General features: G+C 28.0%; 6 protein-coding genes across 9 annotated transcripts; 3 read left to right on the forward strand and 3 right to left on the reverse strand.

Annotated features, from left to right (window-relative positions):
* Positions 1 to 106: 106 nt before the first annotated feature.
* Positions 107 to 3,289, reverse strand: Dppiii (dipeptidyl peptidase 3). The gene is made up of 4 exons (XM_072013078.1): positions 2,982 to 3,289; positions 2,434 to 2,731; positions 581 to 2,345; positions 107 to 507 (listed from the first exon to the last, which is right to left on the reverse strand). Exons 1-4 carry the CDS (start codon positions 3,176 to 3,178, stop codon positions 359 to 361), a joined length of 2,409 nt encoding a protein of 802 aa, XP_071869179.1. The 5' UTR covers positions 3,179 to 3,289; the 3' UTR covers positions 107 to 358.
* A 350-nt stretch (positions 3,290 to 3,639) lies between these two features.
* On the reverse strand, positions 3,640 to 5,291 carry LOC139992357 (DNA repair protein RAD51 homolog A). Its single transcript, XM_072013143.1, has 3 exons — positions 5,152 to 5,291; positions 4,791 to 4,902; positions 3,640 to 4,668 (listed from the first exon to the last, which is right to left on the reverse strand). The coding sequence occupies exons 2-3, from the start codon at positions 4,878 to 4,880 to the stop codon at positions 3,733 to 3,735; spliced, it is 1,026 nt and encodes a 341-aa protein (XP_071869244.1). The 5' UTR covers positions 4,881 to 4,902; positions 5,152 to 5,291; the 3' UTR covers positions 3,640 to 3,732.
* Positions 5,292 to 5,322: 31 nt separating this feature from the next.
* On the forward strand, positions 5,323 to 9,557 carry Neurochondrin (neurochondrin). 2 transcript variants are annotated; one of them, XM_072013096.1, is made up of 2 exons: positions 5,323 to 5,396; positions 5,465 to 9,557. In XM_072013096.1, exon 2 carries the CDS (start codon positions 6,762 to 6,764, stop codon positions 9,000 to 9,002), a length of 2,241 nt encoding a protein of 746 aa, XP_071869197.1. In that variant the 5' UTR covers positions 5,323 to 5,396; positions 5,465 to 6,761; the 3' UTR covers positions 9,003 to 9,557. The 2 variants fall into 2 exon arrangements, with proteins under 2 accessions (XP_071869197.1, XP_071869196.1); XM_072013095.1 differs by having other exon boundaries at positions 5,389 to 5,688; positions 5,997 to 9,557.
* A 229-nt stretch (positions 9,558 to 9,786) lies between these two features.
* LOC139992368 (N-acylneuraminate-9-phosphatase) lies at positions 9,787 to 11,833 on the forward strand. The gene is made up of 3 exons (XM_072013158.1): positions 9,787 to 9,865; positions 10,200 to 10,683; positions 10,856 to 11,833. The coding sequence occupies exons 2-3, from the start codon at positions 10,443 to 10,445 to the stop codon at positions 11,041 to 11,043; spliced, it is 429 nt and encodes a 142-aa protein (XP_071869259.1). The 5' UTR covers positions 9,787 to 9,865; positions 10,200 to 10,442; the 3' UTR covers positions 11,044 to 11,833.
* A 21-nt stretch (positions 11,834 to 11,854) lies between these two features.
* On the reverse strand, positions 11,855 to 15,082 carry LOC139992352 (uncharacterized). 2 transcript variants are annotated; one of them, XM_072013133.1, is made up of 7 exons: positions 14,944 to 15,082; positions 14,175 to 14,285; positions 13,592 to 13,827; positions 13,175 to 13,455; positions 12,774 to 13,065; positions 12,321 to 12,689; positions 11,855 to 12,251 (listed from the first exon to the last, which is right to left on the reverse strand). In XM_072013133.1, exons 3-7 carry the CDS (start codon positions 13,772 to 13,774, stop codon positions 12,090 to 12,092), a joined length of 1,287 nt encoding a protein of 428 aa, XP_071869234.1. In that variant the 5' UTR covers positions 13,775 to 13,827; positions 14,175 to 14,285; positions 14,944 to 15,082; the 3' UTR covers positions 11,855 to 12,089. The 2 variants fall into 2 exon arrangements, with proteins under 2 accessions (XP_071869234.1, XP_071869233.1); XM_072013132.1 differs by having other exon boundaries at positions 13,959 to 14,285.
* A 55-nt stretch (positions 15,083 to 15,137) lies between these two features.
* LOC139992364 (solute carrier family 66 member 2) lies at positions 15,138 to 16,436 on the forward strand. Of its 2 annotated transcripts, XM_072013152.1 has the most exons (5): positions 15,138 to 15,331; positions 15,411 to 15,547; positions 15,642 to 15,858; positions 15,938 to 15,966; positions 16,071 to 16,436. In XM_072013152.1, exons 1-5 carry the CDS (start codon positions 15,138 to 15,140, stop codon positions 16,088 to 16,090), a joined length of 597 nt encoding a protein of 198 aa, XP_071869253.1. In that variant the 3' UTR covers positions 16,091 to 16,436. The 2 variants fall into 2 exon arrangements, with proteins under 2 accessions (XP_071869253.1, XP_071869252.1); XM_072013151.1 differs by having other exon boundaries at positions 15,938 to 16,436.
* The last annotated feature ends 47 nt before the right edge of the window (positions 16,437 to 16,483 follow it).

A 16,483-nucleotide genomic window follows, 5' to 3' on the forward strand; every position in this document is an offset into this window, starting at 1 on the left:
TAAATGGTATGCAGAATTATAAGGCGGTCCGTACAAATTTTTCTCAAGATAAGTAATGTATGAATATTTGATTCGCACGAAATATACAATAAATAATAAAAACAACTTTATGTCGTTTGTATAATTTTACAAATATATTTCATGTTATTAGGATAGTTATATGCATAAATATTGACATTTTCACATGCAAATCTTATTCTATATAAAATTCTTATTCATTAGAGTACTTAAAAAACCAATAAACCATTTTTTTCATAATTATATATATGGTTCTTATCCATATATACATATATAAACATTACAGTATACATAATAAAAAAAATATCTTTTCTGACCAATGTTAGTATTAAGTAGTTGATTAATTTTCTAGTGTAAAATGTTGTTTGTCTTTTTCTGCAAGTTCGATAAGTGTTTGTGAAACATCTGCAGAAGGGAATCTTTCTATCCAAGACTGAATCATTCCAGCAAAATTGGGTTCATAGTTTTTCAATTGTACTTCATTTTCACCTGTACCATGATACATAAATTAATAATATTATAAGAATTTATAGTAAATGTACATAATTGTATGAATACAAACCATTTACAAATGTGTTAGATTGTACAAATATTTTTCGTGGTTCTTTGTGAGCTAAAACTATATCTCTCCAACGTGCCCATGGATGTGGACCTGTTTCAGGTACCTCACTATATTTGTCATACATTTTTTTGGCTTCTTCAATGTCACCTGTACTTTTATAAATTTGCAATTTAGTTAAAAACTCTCCAATCGCTTTTTTACCAACTGTCAAAAGTTTCGTTCTGTCAACAGTTAATAATAAATTCTTCCCTGGCTCAGATTCTACAACATTAACAAAATCATTGCCAGCTTCTAAACAAACTCTAAGTAAGACATATCTTGCTTGAGAATGAGCTTGCAGCCACTTCTTAGTAGATGGTTGATACATTTCTAAAGCTTTTGCACAACCAGTCCATAATAAAGATAACCAATTAACATATATTATATCATCAGCCTCAGAATTCTCATGTCCAAATATACTTAGTATATCTTTCTCTAAAGATAAATATAATCCAACTGCTTCTGCCCTGCATTCTTCATAAGAAGACCCCATTGACCCAAACTTTGAATCATATGTTTCACCAGGTAAAAAGAATTTATTTATTGGTTCTCCAGTAAAAGGATTTTTTACTTTTCCCATATCAAAATTATATAAACCAGATTCTGATTTCCTCAATAATTTACCTGTTCCATGACCAAGAAGTTCATGCAAACCAACTTGTACTTCAAAGCTAGCTACTCTATAATTATTCATTAGAGTTTGATCATGTTCAGATAAAAATGGCAGTACATCTAATTTCATATTTGCAGGAATTACGTTACCCAAAGAAACATTTTTAAATCCTTCTGATTGCCTAATTTCATCATAATTTGGAATATTTATACCTGCAGGGATACCAGATCCTGAGAATGTTAGAACATCCAATGAAGTAAAATCAGGCCTTAGAAATTCATCTTTTTCAAAGTCTCTGGCCCAAGGAAGCTTTGGTATAAATTTTTCTGCATTACTTACTAATGTAGCAAATTTTTTGGACATTTCTTTATTTACCATTGCTACAAATCCTTCAAACTCTCCTCTCTGACCTGCTGGATCTCTATAGGTTTCAATAAAACCAATATAAGTTTCTATAACTGGTCCTTTGTCCTTAATCCACAAACGAGACCCATCTTTATGATCTTGTAAAGATCCTGTCTTGAAATGCTGTATATATTTACTTAACATACTCTTTTCAGTTTCATTTGCAGCATATTCTTTTGCTTTTTGAATATTATCAACAACTGGAATCAAAAGTTTACTATAGTCTCCTCTTGTAATTTTAAATCTTGCATTTTTAAATACTTCTTCTGACAATGTAATATTAGGATTATCATTGATCTCCACAGAAGCTAATCTGATTTCATATATATCTATGTTTTTGGAACCTTCAGAATCATTTTGTTTATTTGCTATTTTAAAACATCTGGCATTATAAGATTCTAGTCCTTTATTTTGCATAAAATCATTAACTAATTCTGCATCTTTGTCTGTACAATTAGCAGAAAAATAAGTTGTAATCCCTTTTTCACCTAATCCCAAAGATTTTAATTTTCCTTCTGTAGAATATATTATATTTTGAATTTTATTCCAAATTTCTTCAATGTCTTTGGGATTATTTTCATATGCCTTTGAAATTTTTATTATGGCTTCAAATTTATCCTTAGGCAAGTTAGGTATTATTTTACTATCGCCAAAGGATTTATAATTACCAGCATTTGCAAAGATTCCACAAGAATATACTAAAAATGCCTAAAAGTATAATATAATTGTACAATTAATGTTAAGAACTATTTTTAAAAATTAAAATTACTATTCCATATATTATATATAAACTTACTGTGAACTCATCTTCACTAACACCAGCATTAAATGCAGAATTTTTCAATTCATTTATTGTTTCAGATAAGAAAATTTTATGTAAAAGGGCAAATAATAATGGTGATTCTGGGGAAGTTTGTACATAAACAATAAGACCACCATTCCATGCAGCTTGACTTAAATAATGTGCATATAATTTTTCCTTTTTTGTTAATGCATTAAATGCAGTATCACATTCTAAAGCAATTATTGGTTGGTTATTCGGTAAAGTAAACAAAGAATTATCTTCACTCATTTTTGTAGATAATAATTTCACACTGGAATGCAAAGTAAAATAATAGATTTATTGATTATACTATAGAATTTATACTATAAATTTATGTACATGAGAAAATAAAACACAATCATTAAATCAATAAATTCAGAAAACTTTTTTACAATTAAAACGTTCTACAGAAATATTAAGAAGGAAATTAAAGTGAAAATTTTGTCCTTTTATACATATATACGTTATATGCATACGTATACATATCTTGTGAAATAAAAGTGACGCTGCCTATAACCAACCTTGAAACAAAATTATTTCTTAACTGCTTAACGTTTTTATCCGTATTTAAAATTATAAATCCAACTCTTTTTTCCTTAATACTAATGTTAAATGAAAAAAACCGTAGAAAATATTTAAGCACGGTTTGTGAAACAATCTTCTGCCCATAAAATGGCCACATCTGCAATATATTTCTTTCACGGTGCAATTTAAACATTGTAATTTATGCAAAAGTAACTAACTATTTCTTTATATCTATATACACAATTGAACTATTTATTATTAAAGAGTTGTCTATTACATATTAATTTATTATATATATTTCCTAGTATAAAAAAGATTACCAAAATTTCCTAGATAATCTAGTTCTTGTATTCACTAAAAGTTTGCCGTTTATTGAGATAGGTCGCAAACAACTTCTTGAAATTTTCAAATATATAATTTATTCTTTTTACAATGTACATATTTACTTATAAAAATATAAACAAATTAAATTAATACTATATATTTGATGTTGCTTTATACATTTAGTATTTTCTGTCTTATTTTATGTATTTGATATTTTTTATTAGATTTATTAGATCATATGTTGCGCAATAATCATATAACAATATTTTCTACTTATTCAATACTTTTGTATAATAAAACAAATTATATATCCTTAAAGAGTGTCATTAATTAAATAAAAATACTATCTTATATTTTCTGGAAAACACATCTTGAAGTAATTTCTTTTATAATCATAAGAATTTAAAGAAGAGAAATATAGTATTATTCTTTGACATCACCAATACCATCTGCATTTATTGCAAACATTGCTTCACTCTCAGGCAAACAGGGTGAATCATAGATTTTACATATTCTAGTTTCACCTCTACCCTTACGTAAATATAATCTTGTAGTACTTGCATGAGCTAAAATATGACCACCAATTGGCTTTTTTTGGTCGCCACCAAACATACTAGCTGCACCATCAACTTGTGCCACAACTTGATTGGTTATAACAACAGCAACACCATGTTCATCCGCTAATCTGAGCAACATTCTGAGAAATCTACCTAAATGCATTTGTCTAGCAGCTAATTCTCCCCTTCCAGAGTATTCAGTTCTATATAAACCAGTTGCACTATCTACTATCAATAATGCATATCTAGATTCTGTCATCATAGCACTAGCTTGAATTAGTAATTGAGTTTGATGATCTGTATTATAAGCTCTAGCACATGCCACATTATCTAATACAGAATCCCCTGCTATCTTATATCTTTCAGCAACAGCAATTAATCTTTCGGGTCTAAAAGTTCCTTCTGTATCTATGTAAAGACATTTTCCTTCTGCACCACCCATATCTATCGGTAATTGACAATTCACAGCAAGCGTGTGACATAATTGAGTCTTTCCTGATCTAAATTCTCCAAATATTTCTGTAATAGAACCTGTTTCGATACCACCGCCTAATAATCTGTCCAATTCACTAGAACCAGTTGTTACAAAAACAATATTGGAACGAGTTTGATGGATTTCAGTAGCACTCTTAAATCCCATTACAACAAGTTTGGAAGCTTCTTGCAAAATTTTATCTGCTTTAGCTTCACTGATACCTTTGATAGCAATTAAGCACTTCTTTGGAGCATAGGCTACAGCTTCCACAGTATAGTAGCCAGCTTCTTCCAGCTTTTTTACATCTCCAGCTGTTATGCCATTTCCCTGAACAAATAACACAGTTACTAAATATTAAATTTAATTTTGTAAATGATATAAATTATTTCATACAAACATTAAAAAAAACGAGGAGAAAGAATATGATACAGGTTAAAGAATCAACATACTTCCAGGGTTTTTATTAATTTTGCTTGTGGATTATATTCTTCAAATTCTTCATCTCCTTGAAGAGTAGCTGTGGCTGCCATAGCTGTCATTTTTTAATAAGATATAATATACCTGAAAAACCGAAAAACAAGTGTTAACTTTGGCGCCATCAATATTACAGTGTCTCTAAATTACACGTTTTGCATTATTTATCATTGCTTTTTATTTATATAAATAACGTAATATTTAACATTAAAATTATAATATGTTGTTATATAAAATATATAATTTATAATAACTTATTCGTAATTTTGATTATATTAAATTCAATTTATTCAATATCTTCAATATCGTATTTAACAACTGTGTTAGTATCAATACCTGTTATTTGAAATAAATATATTAATAATTATGTAAAAAGAAATAAATGAATGAAAACAAGAAAATTTTTATTTATCATTAACTCTAAATCTGTAGAATTATGTACACAAATATAAATACACATAAAAGCTAGATCACGCATTTATCGACGATCAGTATCAATTTCTATTAAAGATGTCTCTTCATTCGAGAAGATATCAAGGAAGAGGAAAAGGTCAGGACAGGACAGGAACGAAAAGCATCAGGTCGAGACAAGACAGATATAATCTGTTCTGACATCTGACCATTAAAATAATTGTATATTTATCCTTAGAGTGTTTTCAGAAGGAGACCGTTATATGAACATTATATGTTTTTATGCGCGACTCTTCATTGAAACATCGTTGAATTAACAACAGATTTACTTTTCCAATGACAATGGCGACTTTGCATGAGAAGCATTTTTGTTCATCCAATGTATCTATAAGCGCTGTGTTCTTTGATCTGGACAATACTCTCATCGAGACTAGAAAGGGCGACAATCAAACATGTCGAAAGGTACGCTAAAATATTTAAAATTATATTGATATTAAAAGTCGTATGCGTGTATATAAACGGTCAGTATTGGTTAAAATACTGGAAATACATATGTGTGTGTATGTCTTTCTTAGAGAGTGCGCGAAAGCTGTAGTTAATCTTTCTCTCGAAATTAAATGAAAAGTCGCTCATATTGCTAATTTACTTATAATTTTATACATATTTTTTTGTTTTTCTGTGGTATTTCTTTTACTGTTTCAAAAAAAAGTATCTCGTAGTAATTACATTTACATTTACGTTTAATCTTTCAATTCCGTTTGGATACGAAGATGGTACGAAAATAGAAGCTTCTGTGTAATACGAGCTGACTCCCTGATATAGTGCTTTCTCTCGGACGGTTATTTTCGACCGATCTTACTGCACTGTCCAGACGCTCAACAGAACGTAGAAAAAGCGTGTAAGCACGTTACTGAAGATATTCACGATTCACGATCTTAAGATACCAGTTAATTGTACTATTACATTCACATGCTATATCATGTGGAGAAGGTTATGGTAGAATGGTAGAATTATGTGTACATTCAAAATTCTTTTCCAATGAAATTCTGTAAAATGTGGTTATTCTAAACAGCTTTTTATGTTATTTTCTTTAATACAAAACTTAACATAAGCAGTTAATATATCATATTTCTACAGTAAAATAAAACAATTCTTTGAAGGACGCTGCTAACCTTGTATTGAAAATAATTCATATTTTAATGTTAATGTACACATGTTTGTGGAATTAATGTTTGTGATAGTACAACTTTATTTCTGTCTGACTAAGTGAGTGTGTCAAAGGGCAAGGCTAGTTTTAAGGGGCTTGATCTGGGAGTACTGCCAGTTGGCTTTTAGCTGTGACATGTGAAAGATGCAAATCTCAGTGAATCTTTGTTAAATACTACTGAGTAAATATCAAAATTCTGGAATTGTTTGTGAATTGCATCTAGAAGTTTGTCATCATACGAGAAAGAATAAAAGTAGAAAAATACTTGTAGATTATAAAAATAGATATTTTTTTTTTTCTTTAAATTATAACAACATAAACTACAGCCATGAGTATTTCAAAGAACGTGAAAAAATATGAAACTATTTTGAAGTCTGTTGAAACTGATTCAGAAAAATTTGCTGCATTGTTTATGATAACAAAATTGGTGGATAGCAAAGATTGTACAGTAGCAGAAAAAAAAGTGTTATTTGAAGCTATTGGAAAAAAATTTCTAGCAAAATTATTATCTACACAAGTAGTTCCTGTGGATTGTCCTCCACAAGTATATAAGTCTGTAGCATTGTCTATACTTTCTGCATTCTGTGGAGAATCAGAATTAGCTTCTCATCCTGACATGATTACTCATATACCTGCATTACTTGAAATTATATCGCAAGCTGATGAAGATGCAGATGATAATATGTTAATTATTGTTAGTGAAGCATACACCTGTTTGCAAAATATTGCACAATATTCTCCTGGACAACAAGTTTTACTTGAACAGAAAGCAATTACAAAAATGTGTGATATTTATTCAGAAAAAAGCTTTCAGACAGACCAGGCTTTGAACATTTTAGTTACTTTAGTGCAGAGATTTGGTCCAGAAGCATGGGATGCAACAGATACTGCACCTTTCCATGTTATTATAAACAAGATTGCATTAGATTTTGAAACAGATCATACAGAAAGAAAATTTCAATTATGTACAATTTTGCAAGCTTTACTGATGTCCTGCAGAAAAAACATAATTAGTGAAACTGCTAAAGAAGAATCTTGGCCTTCTAGCATTCACAAGGCTTTATCTGATATTCTTGGATCAAAGATAGGCAAAAACCAACGTGACCCAGCACTAAAACTTGCTTCTGTCATGCTAGATTTATTGGGAGCAGAATGGACTTTATTAGATAAAGAAAAACCAAAAGTATTTTTATTATTGTTGATTCAATTGGCATCTATAGAAGTTAGAATGCAAGTGGAAGGAAAACAATTAAAAACTATAATGGCAAATGCAGACTTAGTTACATCTTGCTTTATTATTATTGAAATTTCTCTTGGATATATTACTAATGATCAGTTGGACCTAGACCAAAAAGAAAAACAGTCATTATATACTGTTTTAAAGGGAGCCTTTGCTGCAATTATAGGTTTACTTACAGCAGTATCTAAGATGAAAGAAATAACAGATGTCAAAGAAAAAATATTTATTTGTGCTGTGGTAAGAGTATTAGCAGCATGGCTTGCTCAGGAAACAACAGCTATGCGTTCTCAAGTTTATGCAGTTTTACCATATGTATTAACAATAGCCAATGACACATTTTATGCACACAGAAATAGAAAATTGTCAGAGAAGGCTAAAGCAAATGCTAAAATTAAAAGTGATGAAGCAACATCATCTGGAGAACTAGTTTCTCATGATCCTCTAAGTGAAATTGATTTATTGAGGCTTTTATTACCAGCATTGTGTTATTTAGCTGTAGAAGAAGATGCTAGAAAAATTTTAATTAAACACAAACAAGAGGAAGTCCTGTTTGAATGTTTATCTTACCATTGGACAATTGTTCATCATAAAAAGCCACCAATACCAAAATCAGAAAGATTAAAAGCATTGAAAGAACCAGAAAAAGAAGAAGATTTAGACCTTCATGTATCAGAAGCTATCAAAGATTCAAGGGTGGCCATGGTCTCTGTGTGCAATGTTTTAATGAACATTACTGTATTAGAGGCAAAATTAGTGGAAGAATCACCAACATTTATTTCTTTATTAAAATTTATTTTCAATAATCTCCCAGAACTTAAACAAATTCCTGAAAATCTAGTATTGCATGGTCATCTTGCAGTTTTGGGATTGCTATTATTGAAGCAACAGGCAACACGTGTCAAGAAAAATGATTTTTCTATATGTCGATATATTCAGGCTACTATAAGATTTTTGTGGGATGCATATATAATTGATGAAAGCAATGATCCCACTGAACTTGTTGTTGCTATGTCATATAAAGAGCGATGGATGGAACTTATGGAACTATGGTTTCTTGGAATGCAAACAATGGCTGGGGTGTTACAAGTTATACCTTGGCTTTCACAATTTACTCTTGAGTCAGGTTGGGCAGAAGAAATTATTGAGATTCTCAAGAAAATTAAAATAGGAAGTCTTCAGCCAAATGTAAAGTTTGCTTTTGAAGATCTTTTGTGCCATTTAGTTAAAGCAGATGAAAATGTTGCTTCTGTTTTGAAGAAATGTGGGGCTTTAACAGTATGCAGAAATCATCGTATGATGGAGCTGGGAAAACATCTTTTTGGAGATTAAAAACAATGCAAAAATTTATATCGATATTTTATTATTATGTTTTAAATGAAAGTACTATATATCTGTACATTGATAGAATAGCCAAGATACTTAATCCATTCTTATGTTGTTAAGTAATATGTTTGTTTGTGTATACGTATTACACATGTTTCCTTTTTTATATTACACTATATTGCATATGAAAGAAACTATTAATAATTCTTATTTCATCAAAATAACACTCATATTTTGAGTTAATGATTCAGTTTAGCTAAAATTTTGTAAACCTGTTTACAATCACAGATCAGATATAAATGTGATCATGTCCGAAAATAGCTTTCTGGCAAGCAAAAGAACTACCAAATGTTTCTATGAGTTAAATAGATTTAGAAATTTAAATATTGAAATATATATTAGGAAAAACTATTTTTACATTTTATATTAATTTATAAAATATTAGAAAATTTGTATAAGTTAAATTTGGAATTAATACAGATTGTGAATGTATATATGAAAAATTGCTTATGTATAACAAATGGCTTTGTAAAATAATAAATGGTCTTTCTACTAAAGAAATTGTTTTTAAAAGTATTTTATCTTTTAAATTATTCCCTACTTTAATATTAGAAAATTACATTAGATAAACTTTTCAATCATGTGAGAATTATCCCTTATATTGCATTTAATACATGGCATAAAATCTGCAAAAATAAATATAAATGTTAACATCCAACAACCATTTGAGTAAAGTTTTTAGGGTTGGAGTAATATAAATTTGTTGTTGGCACAACTGATTTTGTTGTGATTACAGCAACGACCGCGGGTGCCACTTCGAGTGTCCACTAATCGGCTCGAGTATTTCAATGAATCAATGCATTTTCTAGGTAATCATCAAAAACTGAATTAAGTGACCTAAGTTCCTAACTGATCGTTTGTATCCTTTCTCCCAAGAGCTTGGTTCAGCCATGAAAATCCACATTCAATGGATGGTTATTTTTCACTTTCAATATGTCAATTACTCCTTATAAAATCTATTTTTCACATTTATCATTTTTCCCAGTTATCAAAACATTATACTATAGATCATGTTGAATGTGGAAATCATTCATTTTCCTTTAGTGCGTACTTTATATTTTGTTCATTATTTTATATTGCTTGATTTATGTATTATAAAGTGAAAAAAATATCTAATAGGTGGTATTCTAACTTTATCTGCAGTTGGCTGAGGAACTAACACAAGAATATGGTATTCCTGAAGATATATCTGTGAAGATTACAACAACATATTTGAAGCTCTTTAGAAAATGTCCTGATAATGTAATTCACACCTTGGATGTTTGGCGTATAACTTTATGGAGTAGAGCACTTGGGGAAAAGTACTCATATCTAGCAAAAAAAATTTACGAGCGATGGTTATGTCTACGATATTATTATTTGACTCTGCCGTCAGATATAGTTTCTATGCTCCATCAATTGAGGTTAAAATACCTCTTAGGTTTGATTACAAATGGTCCATCTAATGCACAATGGGAAAAAATACGAAAACTTTCACTAGAACAATATTTCGATATAATTCTTGTATCAGGAGATTTACCATGGGAAAAACCCAAAAGGGAAATATTTCGAAAAGCATATCGATTTTTAAATGTTAAACCAGATAGTTGTGTAATGGTTGGTGACAAACTGGAAACTGATATCCTGGGTACTACATTATTGTCATATTTTATTTATCACGCGCATTAGTTATTTACGAATTATTAGAAAATATTACATTAAAATATTGTAGAATAATCTTATTTGAAAATGTTATTTCAATCAATTAACATTATAAAGAAAATGATGCGGTTTAAAAGATTATTATTTTCCATATATAGGTGGAATAGAAGCAGGTCTAGGGTGTACAATTTGGATTCCAACATTGGATAAACCACCCTTATTAAGGGGAGATCCACAACCAGATTTTACTATAAGGCATGTCACAGATCTCTTAAGTATTTTAAATAGAGGTCCTGATGCACCAGAACTTGAAGATTCTTCTTCAAATGCGTCAGATAGTAGTTGATAAAAGGAGAGATTATTACTTCAAACTTTTTCAAATATTATAGCTGATCAGAGGTCACATTTTTATATGGAGAACTTGCTAATTATTTTCTCATAGTTAAGTAAATATTATTATTGTAACTATTATTATAGCATGCTTTAAAAGTATCTTAAATGGCTCCTATATTATTTCTATCTTCATATTGAATAGAAAAAAATGAAATTGTTATTAAACTGCAACATGATGATAGTGTTATTGCATTGAATTTCAAAAAGATATCATTTGATTTAAGTATATTTATTATAGATCTCTCTTTTACTAAGTTTTTAAACTGGGAATGAATTTTATATCATTTATATGAGATAAAAGTTATATTTTTTAACTGAAAGAGTATTCTTAATTGAAAATCGTGTAATTGTTTTTAAATTTACTTGCTAGGTATATTATCTAACTTTATAATAAATTTTGGTTTTTACAGACAAGCTTTAGATAACGTTATAAATTGTTTATATATATGTAAATTTATTATAAGTAAGCATTAAGTAATTTGTATAAAAAGTACAAATGAACATTTATATCCATATATTAGTAAAAAAATCTAATAGGAGTAATGATAAATAATTTTTATAATTTTATAGCCAATGTATAATGTACAATGTATGCATTAAATATAATGATTGTAAAGATGTATAAACATATGTTTATAATTATGAGACATATACATGGAATATGTGAGGAGTAAATACCATGAACAAATTTGATACACACACATATATTGTAACTATATAATATGTACATCTGTAACATATATTTTTTCATATATATATTTTACTTATATATTTTATTTTGTGTTAAAATAATACGAACATAAATGTTGAAGAGAGTTTAACAAAACTGATAAAATGATAAATTGAAATGTAATACTTATTTTTAGTAATAAAAGAAAAAATAACAATATTAAAATGTTTTTCCTGATTGTAAAACGAATATTGTTATATTTACATATTAAATATATTTTATGAATTTTTACTTATTTTCATAGTTTAGCATTATATAACTATTATTTTTTACGTTTGTATATCTTTATGTTCTTCTGTTACAAGATCATCAGTCACAGAACTTTTATCCTGTTCATCTACTTTGTTTAAATTATAAGATTCTGTTAAATTGGTATCAAATTGATCGCTTTCTTCCATTCCATATTCATTGTTTGGTTCTATCATTTGGTTCTAAAAAGATATTATATTAATAAGGTAATATAAGTAAATTACATATTACATTTAATCTGTTGAACAAACCAATGATTTGCTTTTAAAAAAAAGTTTTCTACAAATTTTTCGAGCTTTTTCGGGATTGATGTCAGCTTCTATTAGTGACGTTAGAACATCTCTCTCAGTTATATGTAATTCGGGATTAGCATCAATCAATATGACCGATTTACTTTTAGCGCTTAGTGTATCACGTCTAATTTCGTCTAGTTTCTGATACCACATTAATTTTTTAAGTACTCTATCTTCATTTAGACCTCTTGAAGACATCAGTGGTCGAATTTCAGAAATATTTAATAATTGTTGAGCATATACAAGATCTTCTAATTCTTCTCCCTCTGAATTATCCGATATATTTAAAGCAAGTTTTAATTGATAAATCTCGTACAACATTCGCTTCTATTTAGAAACACAAAGTTTGTTATTTCATGCATTTAACATTATTTTATAAACTTAAGTGATAATAAGTGATATTATTCTGACCGTGTCTAGAATTGTTTTGTTTTCTTCAATGTGTTTCTTAAATACTTCTTGTAGTTCTTCATCATTATACAAACCATTGAGTATTATTTCATGTGTAATATCGTACACAAATTTTGCGTATTTCGCTTCTTCATCCTTTATATGTACTTTTTGATCAATGAAGTCAGCACATAGTTGAGCGGTTTCATAATTTCTATAATTTCTTGACGTCTTATCTTCTGATGGAAGATGATTGATGTTTTGTGATAAATAATCACAAGTAGATTTATAATACATCGAATTTTTTTCTATTCTATATATATTTTTACGGTAACATAAATAATTTATCAATAACAAATACCTATAATTTCAGTCAATTTAAATAACGAAGCAAATGTTTCTATCGCAAAATTTTATCTCACCTATCTTGAAATTTTAATGCAGTTTCCACGCTTGTAGAATTAAAAATCTTTCTACAACTATTACTTGATTGTGAATGAGACTGTTCTCTTATATTTTTACTATTTGATGTAACTGGCTCCGAATTACCTGTTTTAAATATTGATGAACTTGAACAAACTACATGACTGTGAGATTTTGGTCGTGAACAGATCTCATTATAATCGAATAACGGATTAGTAAAGTACTTTTGAGCTTCACACTGGCAGAAATACTTTGAGCCATAGTTCATTCTTAAAAAGTCCTATTAATTAATCATTAAAGAATAATTTAAATTTATAATTTATAATTTTTGAATTGAATAATTTATAATTTCATTCTTATGTTATATTTCGTGCAAACTTCTTAGCAATCAAAAATGAGTTACATGAATAATTTACCATTGGATGATATGAGACATCATACGTCAATTTATCAATTACATTATTTGTAATTTCAGTTTTCACAAACTGTGGTTTCCAATCTATTTGTTTGCACATTTGTTTTTTTTTACGTATGTAGCTTCTGTTTCTAGCATCAACAACACATTTTGCCAGTAAAATGCGTCGTAAGTGCGCGCTCATAGAGTTATATGCTGTTAATTGTTCATAATAATTTTGTCCATTTTGGTTGTATGCTACATGTAATATAAATTTACGGGTTAAAAAAGAATTTTGTAAAATATATATCCTCTCAAATAATTTAAAACATCGATATTTCGATCAAATTGGAAAATATGGAACAATGAAAGAAATACATTTTTCATACCAGTGCTTTTAAGATTAACTTCACTCTTATTACATCTTGTCATTTCTTCAAAACTATAATATTATCACTTGTCTATTTTGAATCTTATTTCTAACTTGATGTACTAATTTAAAAAATAGTTAAAAGATGCTAAACAATTAATAAAACAACACTAACAAAAATTTATATCTTACTAATTACACATAAAATACTGTGAGGTACGCAACATATACATACAAGCTTAAAGTTGTTACTGTATGGTTACCAAGCAACAATATAATTTTTCTTTACTTCGTACTAGATTTGACTACAAAGTTTATCTCATATAAATTATGTAACAATTTACGCCTGAAACAATTTAATTATTTGTTTAATATTCCGACATAACATTATAAATTACATTTTTTGTAAATATATACATATATGTATTCATTAATCTATATTACGTATTCATATTTTATACAATATATATATACATATAAAATTAATGATAATTAAGTTTTGAACTTAAACATTGAAAAAAAAATTAATCATAAACAAGATACAATCTTCTTAAAATGCAGAGTTTTAATTATTATAAATAATAAACAGAATTTACAATTATATCAGTAGTAAATGAATTACATACAGTCTTTTTAATGTTATTGCTTGGAATTCTACAACGGTAAGAGTCACATACAATCCTGAATTCCGCGGAATCAATTGATGTTGCTGCATATATTAATTTACGATCGCACTATATTTCTACAAAGATACCTAACATATTTTTTCTGTGACTATATTTTGTTTATGATTGAATAATTTGAATTTATGTCTGTATCACAATTCTGTTATCTACAACAGGTAACTAAACTTTATATCAATTTTTTAATTTATTAATATTTATAACTATAATAATACATTTTATATATGTATATAAGTATGTACATGGATTTAGCAATATCTTTAATTTTAGTAAAAGTAAATGCTGAATAAAAGTTATAACGGTAAGTATGTAAGTACTTACATATTTCATTTTTTAAGTAGTATGTGTTTATGTATGTGACTTATCATTTCTTTTGCTATCGCAGGTTTATTTGATTTTAATGATTCGTAGCAGATATGATATGATGTCCAAAAAGATTGGAGTCATAACCTAAAATTAGGCGTGTGCCAAAAATCGTAGATAGTAAAATATGCAAATAAAAAAAAGTTATTACAATGTATAATGTCTATGAGCAATTATCTATTAAAGATATAGCAAACTGGGTCGCCTCTGGAGCAATAATATTTGGTGGTATTATTCCCTATGTGCCACAATATAGAGAAATTAAAAGAAGGGATAGTGCGGAAGGGTTCTCCCTTTATGTATGCTTTACACTTTTAATAGCTAATACATTACGTATTTTCTTTTGGTTTGTACATTTACTTAATATAAAAATTTGCGATTGTGTTGTATCAATTCATACTAATACAGGTCTGTATCTTTTACAGGTTTGGTAAACGTTATGAAATACCTCTCTTATTACAAAGTATATGCATGATTGTTACTATGTTTATAATGATTAAACTGTGTATAAATGTACAAAGCAGAAATCAAGTAATAAAAGTCAGAGAACGTGTATTTTCAGGTATGTTTAAGTACAGGGAAATGAAAATAAATTTTTAACATATATAATAATGTATTTTCAAATTATAACTCACGTTAAATCTTAATTTAAACAGATTTTGATGCAAATTTTTTTTGGAAGTGGACAGATTTTCAATCTTACTTAGATTTTATGCTATTATTTGCTGTATTAATAGGAATTCTAACATATTTATTAGTGGATGTACCAATATTTGTTGAAACTATAGGATTACTTGCAGTATTAACAGAGGCTATGCTTGGAATACCACAATTTTTGCGTAATTTTTTTAATAAATCAACTAATGGAATGAGGTATAAAATTATAATTTAATAACAAGATGCGATACTTGAATAACATTCATAAAATAAATAATTTTTCTGTTAATTTCAGTATTGTTATGGTTGCAATGTGGACATTAGGTGATGCATTTAAAACATGTTATTTTGTTATAAGAGAAGCTCCAATACAATTTGAAGTTTGTGGTACTCTTCAGGTTATAATTGATATTGCAATTTTAACACAGGTATATATTTATCAAAATAAAACAACCATACATACAAGAGTTCCAGTTCGAGTTGACTAAATCTAGTACTTTACATTTATGAATGCTGTAACATACTTTTTCTACAGCTTCCATTAGCTAAAAAATGTATCTGTGTTATAGATAAATATTTATGATTTTTTAATATATGTGCACTTGATTGTACAAAAAAAAAAGAAAAAAACAAAATGAAATATATAATGCATTGTAAATAAGCATTTATCAAATGATATTTCTTATTTTCACTTAAAGGATGAACCATATTTTTTTAATTATATTAAACTTTTGATATATTTTAATTGTATTACGTATGTACAAATTTTATGAAATAAAATTTTGTTAATATAACGTGAACTTAATTTCAATTAAAAAATGGCATTTATTCCATTATGTAT

The sequence above is a fragment of the Bombus fervidus genome, chromosome 11 (assembly GCF_041682495.2).
Source record: "Bombus fervidus isolate BK054 chromosome 11, iyBomFerv1, whole genome shotgun sequence".
In the NCBI taxonomy this organism is placed as follows: Eukaryota; Metazoa; Arthropoda; class Insecta; order Hymenoptera; family Apidae; genus Bombus; species Bombus fervidus.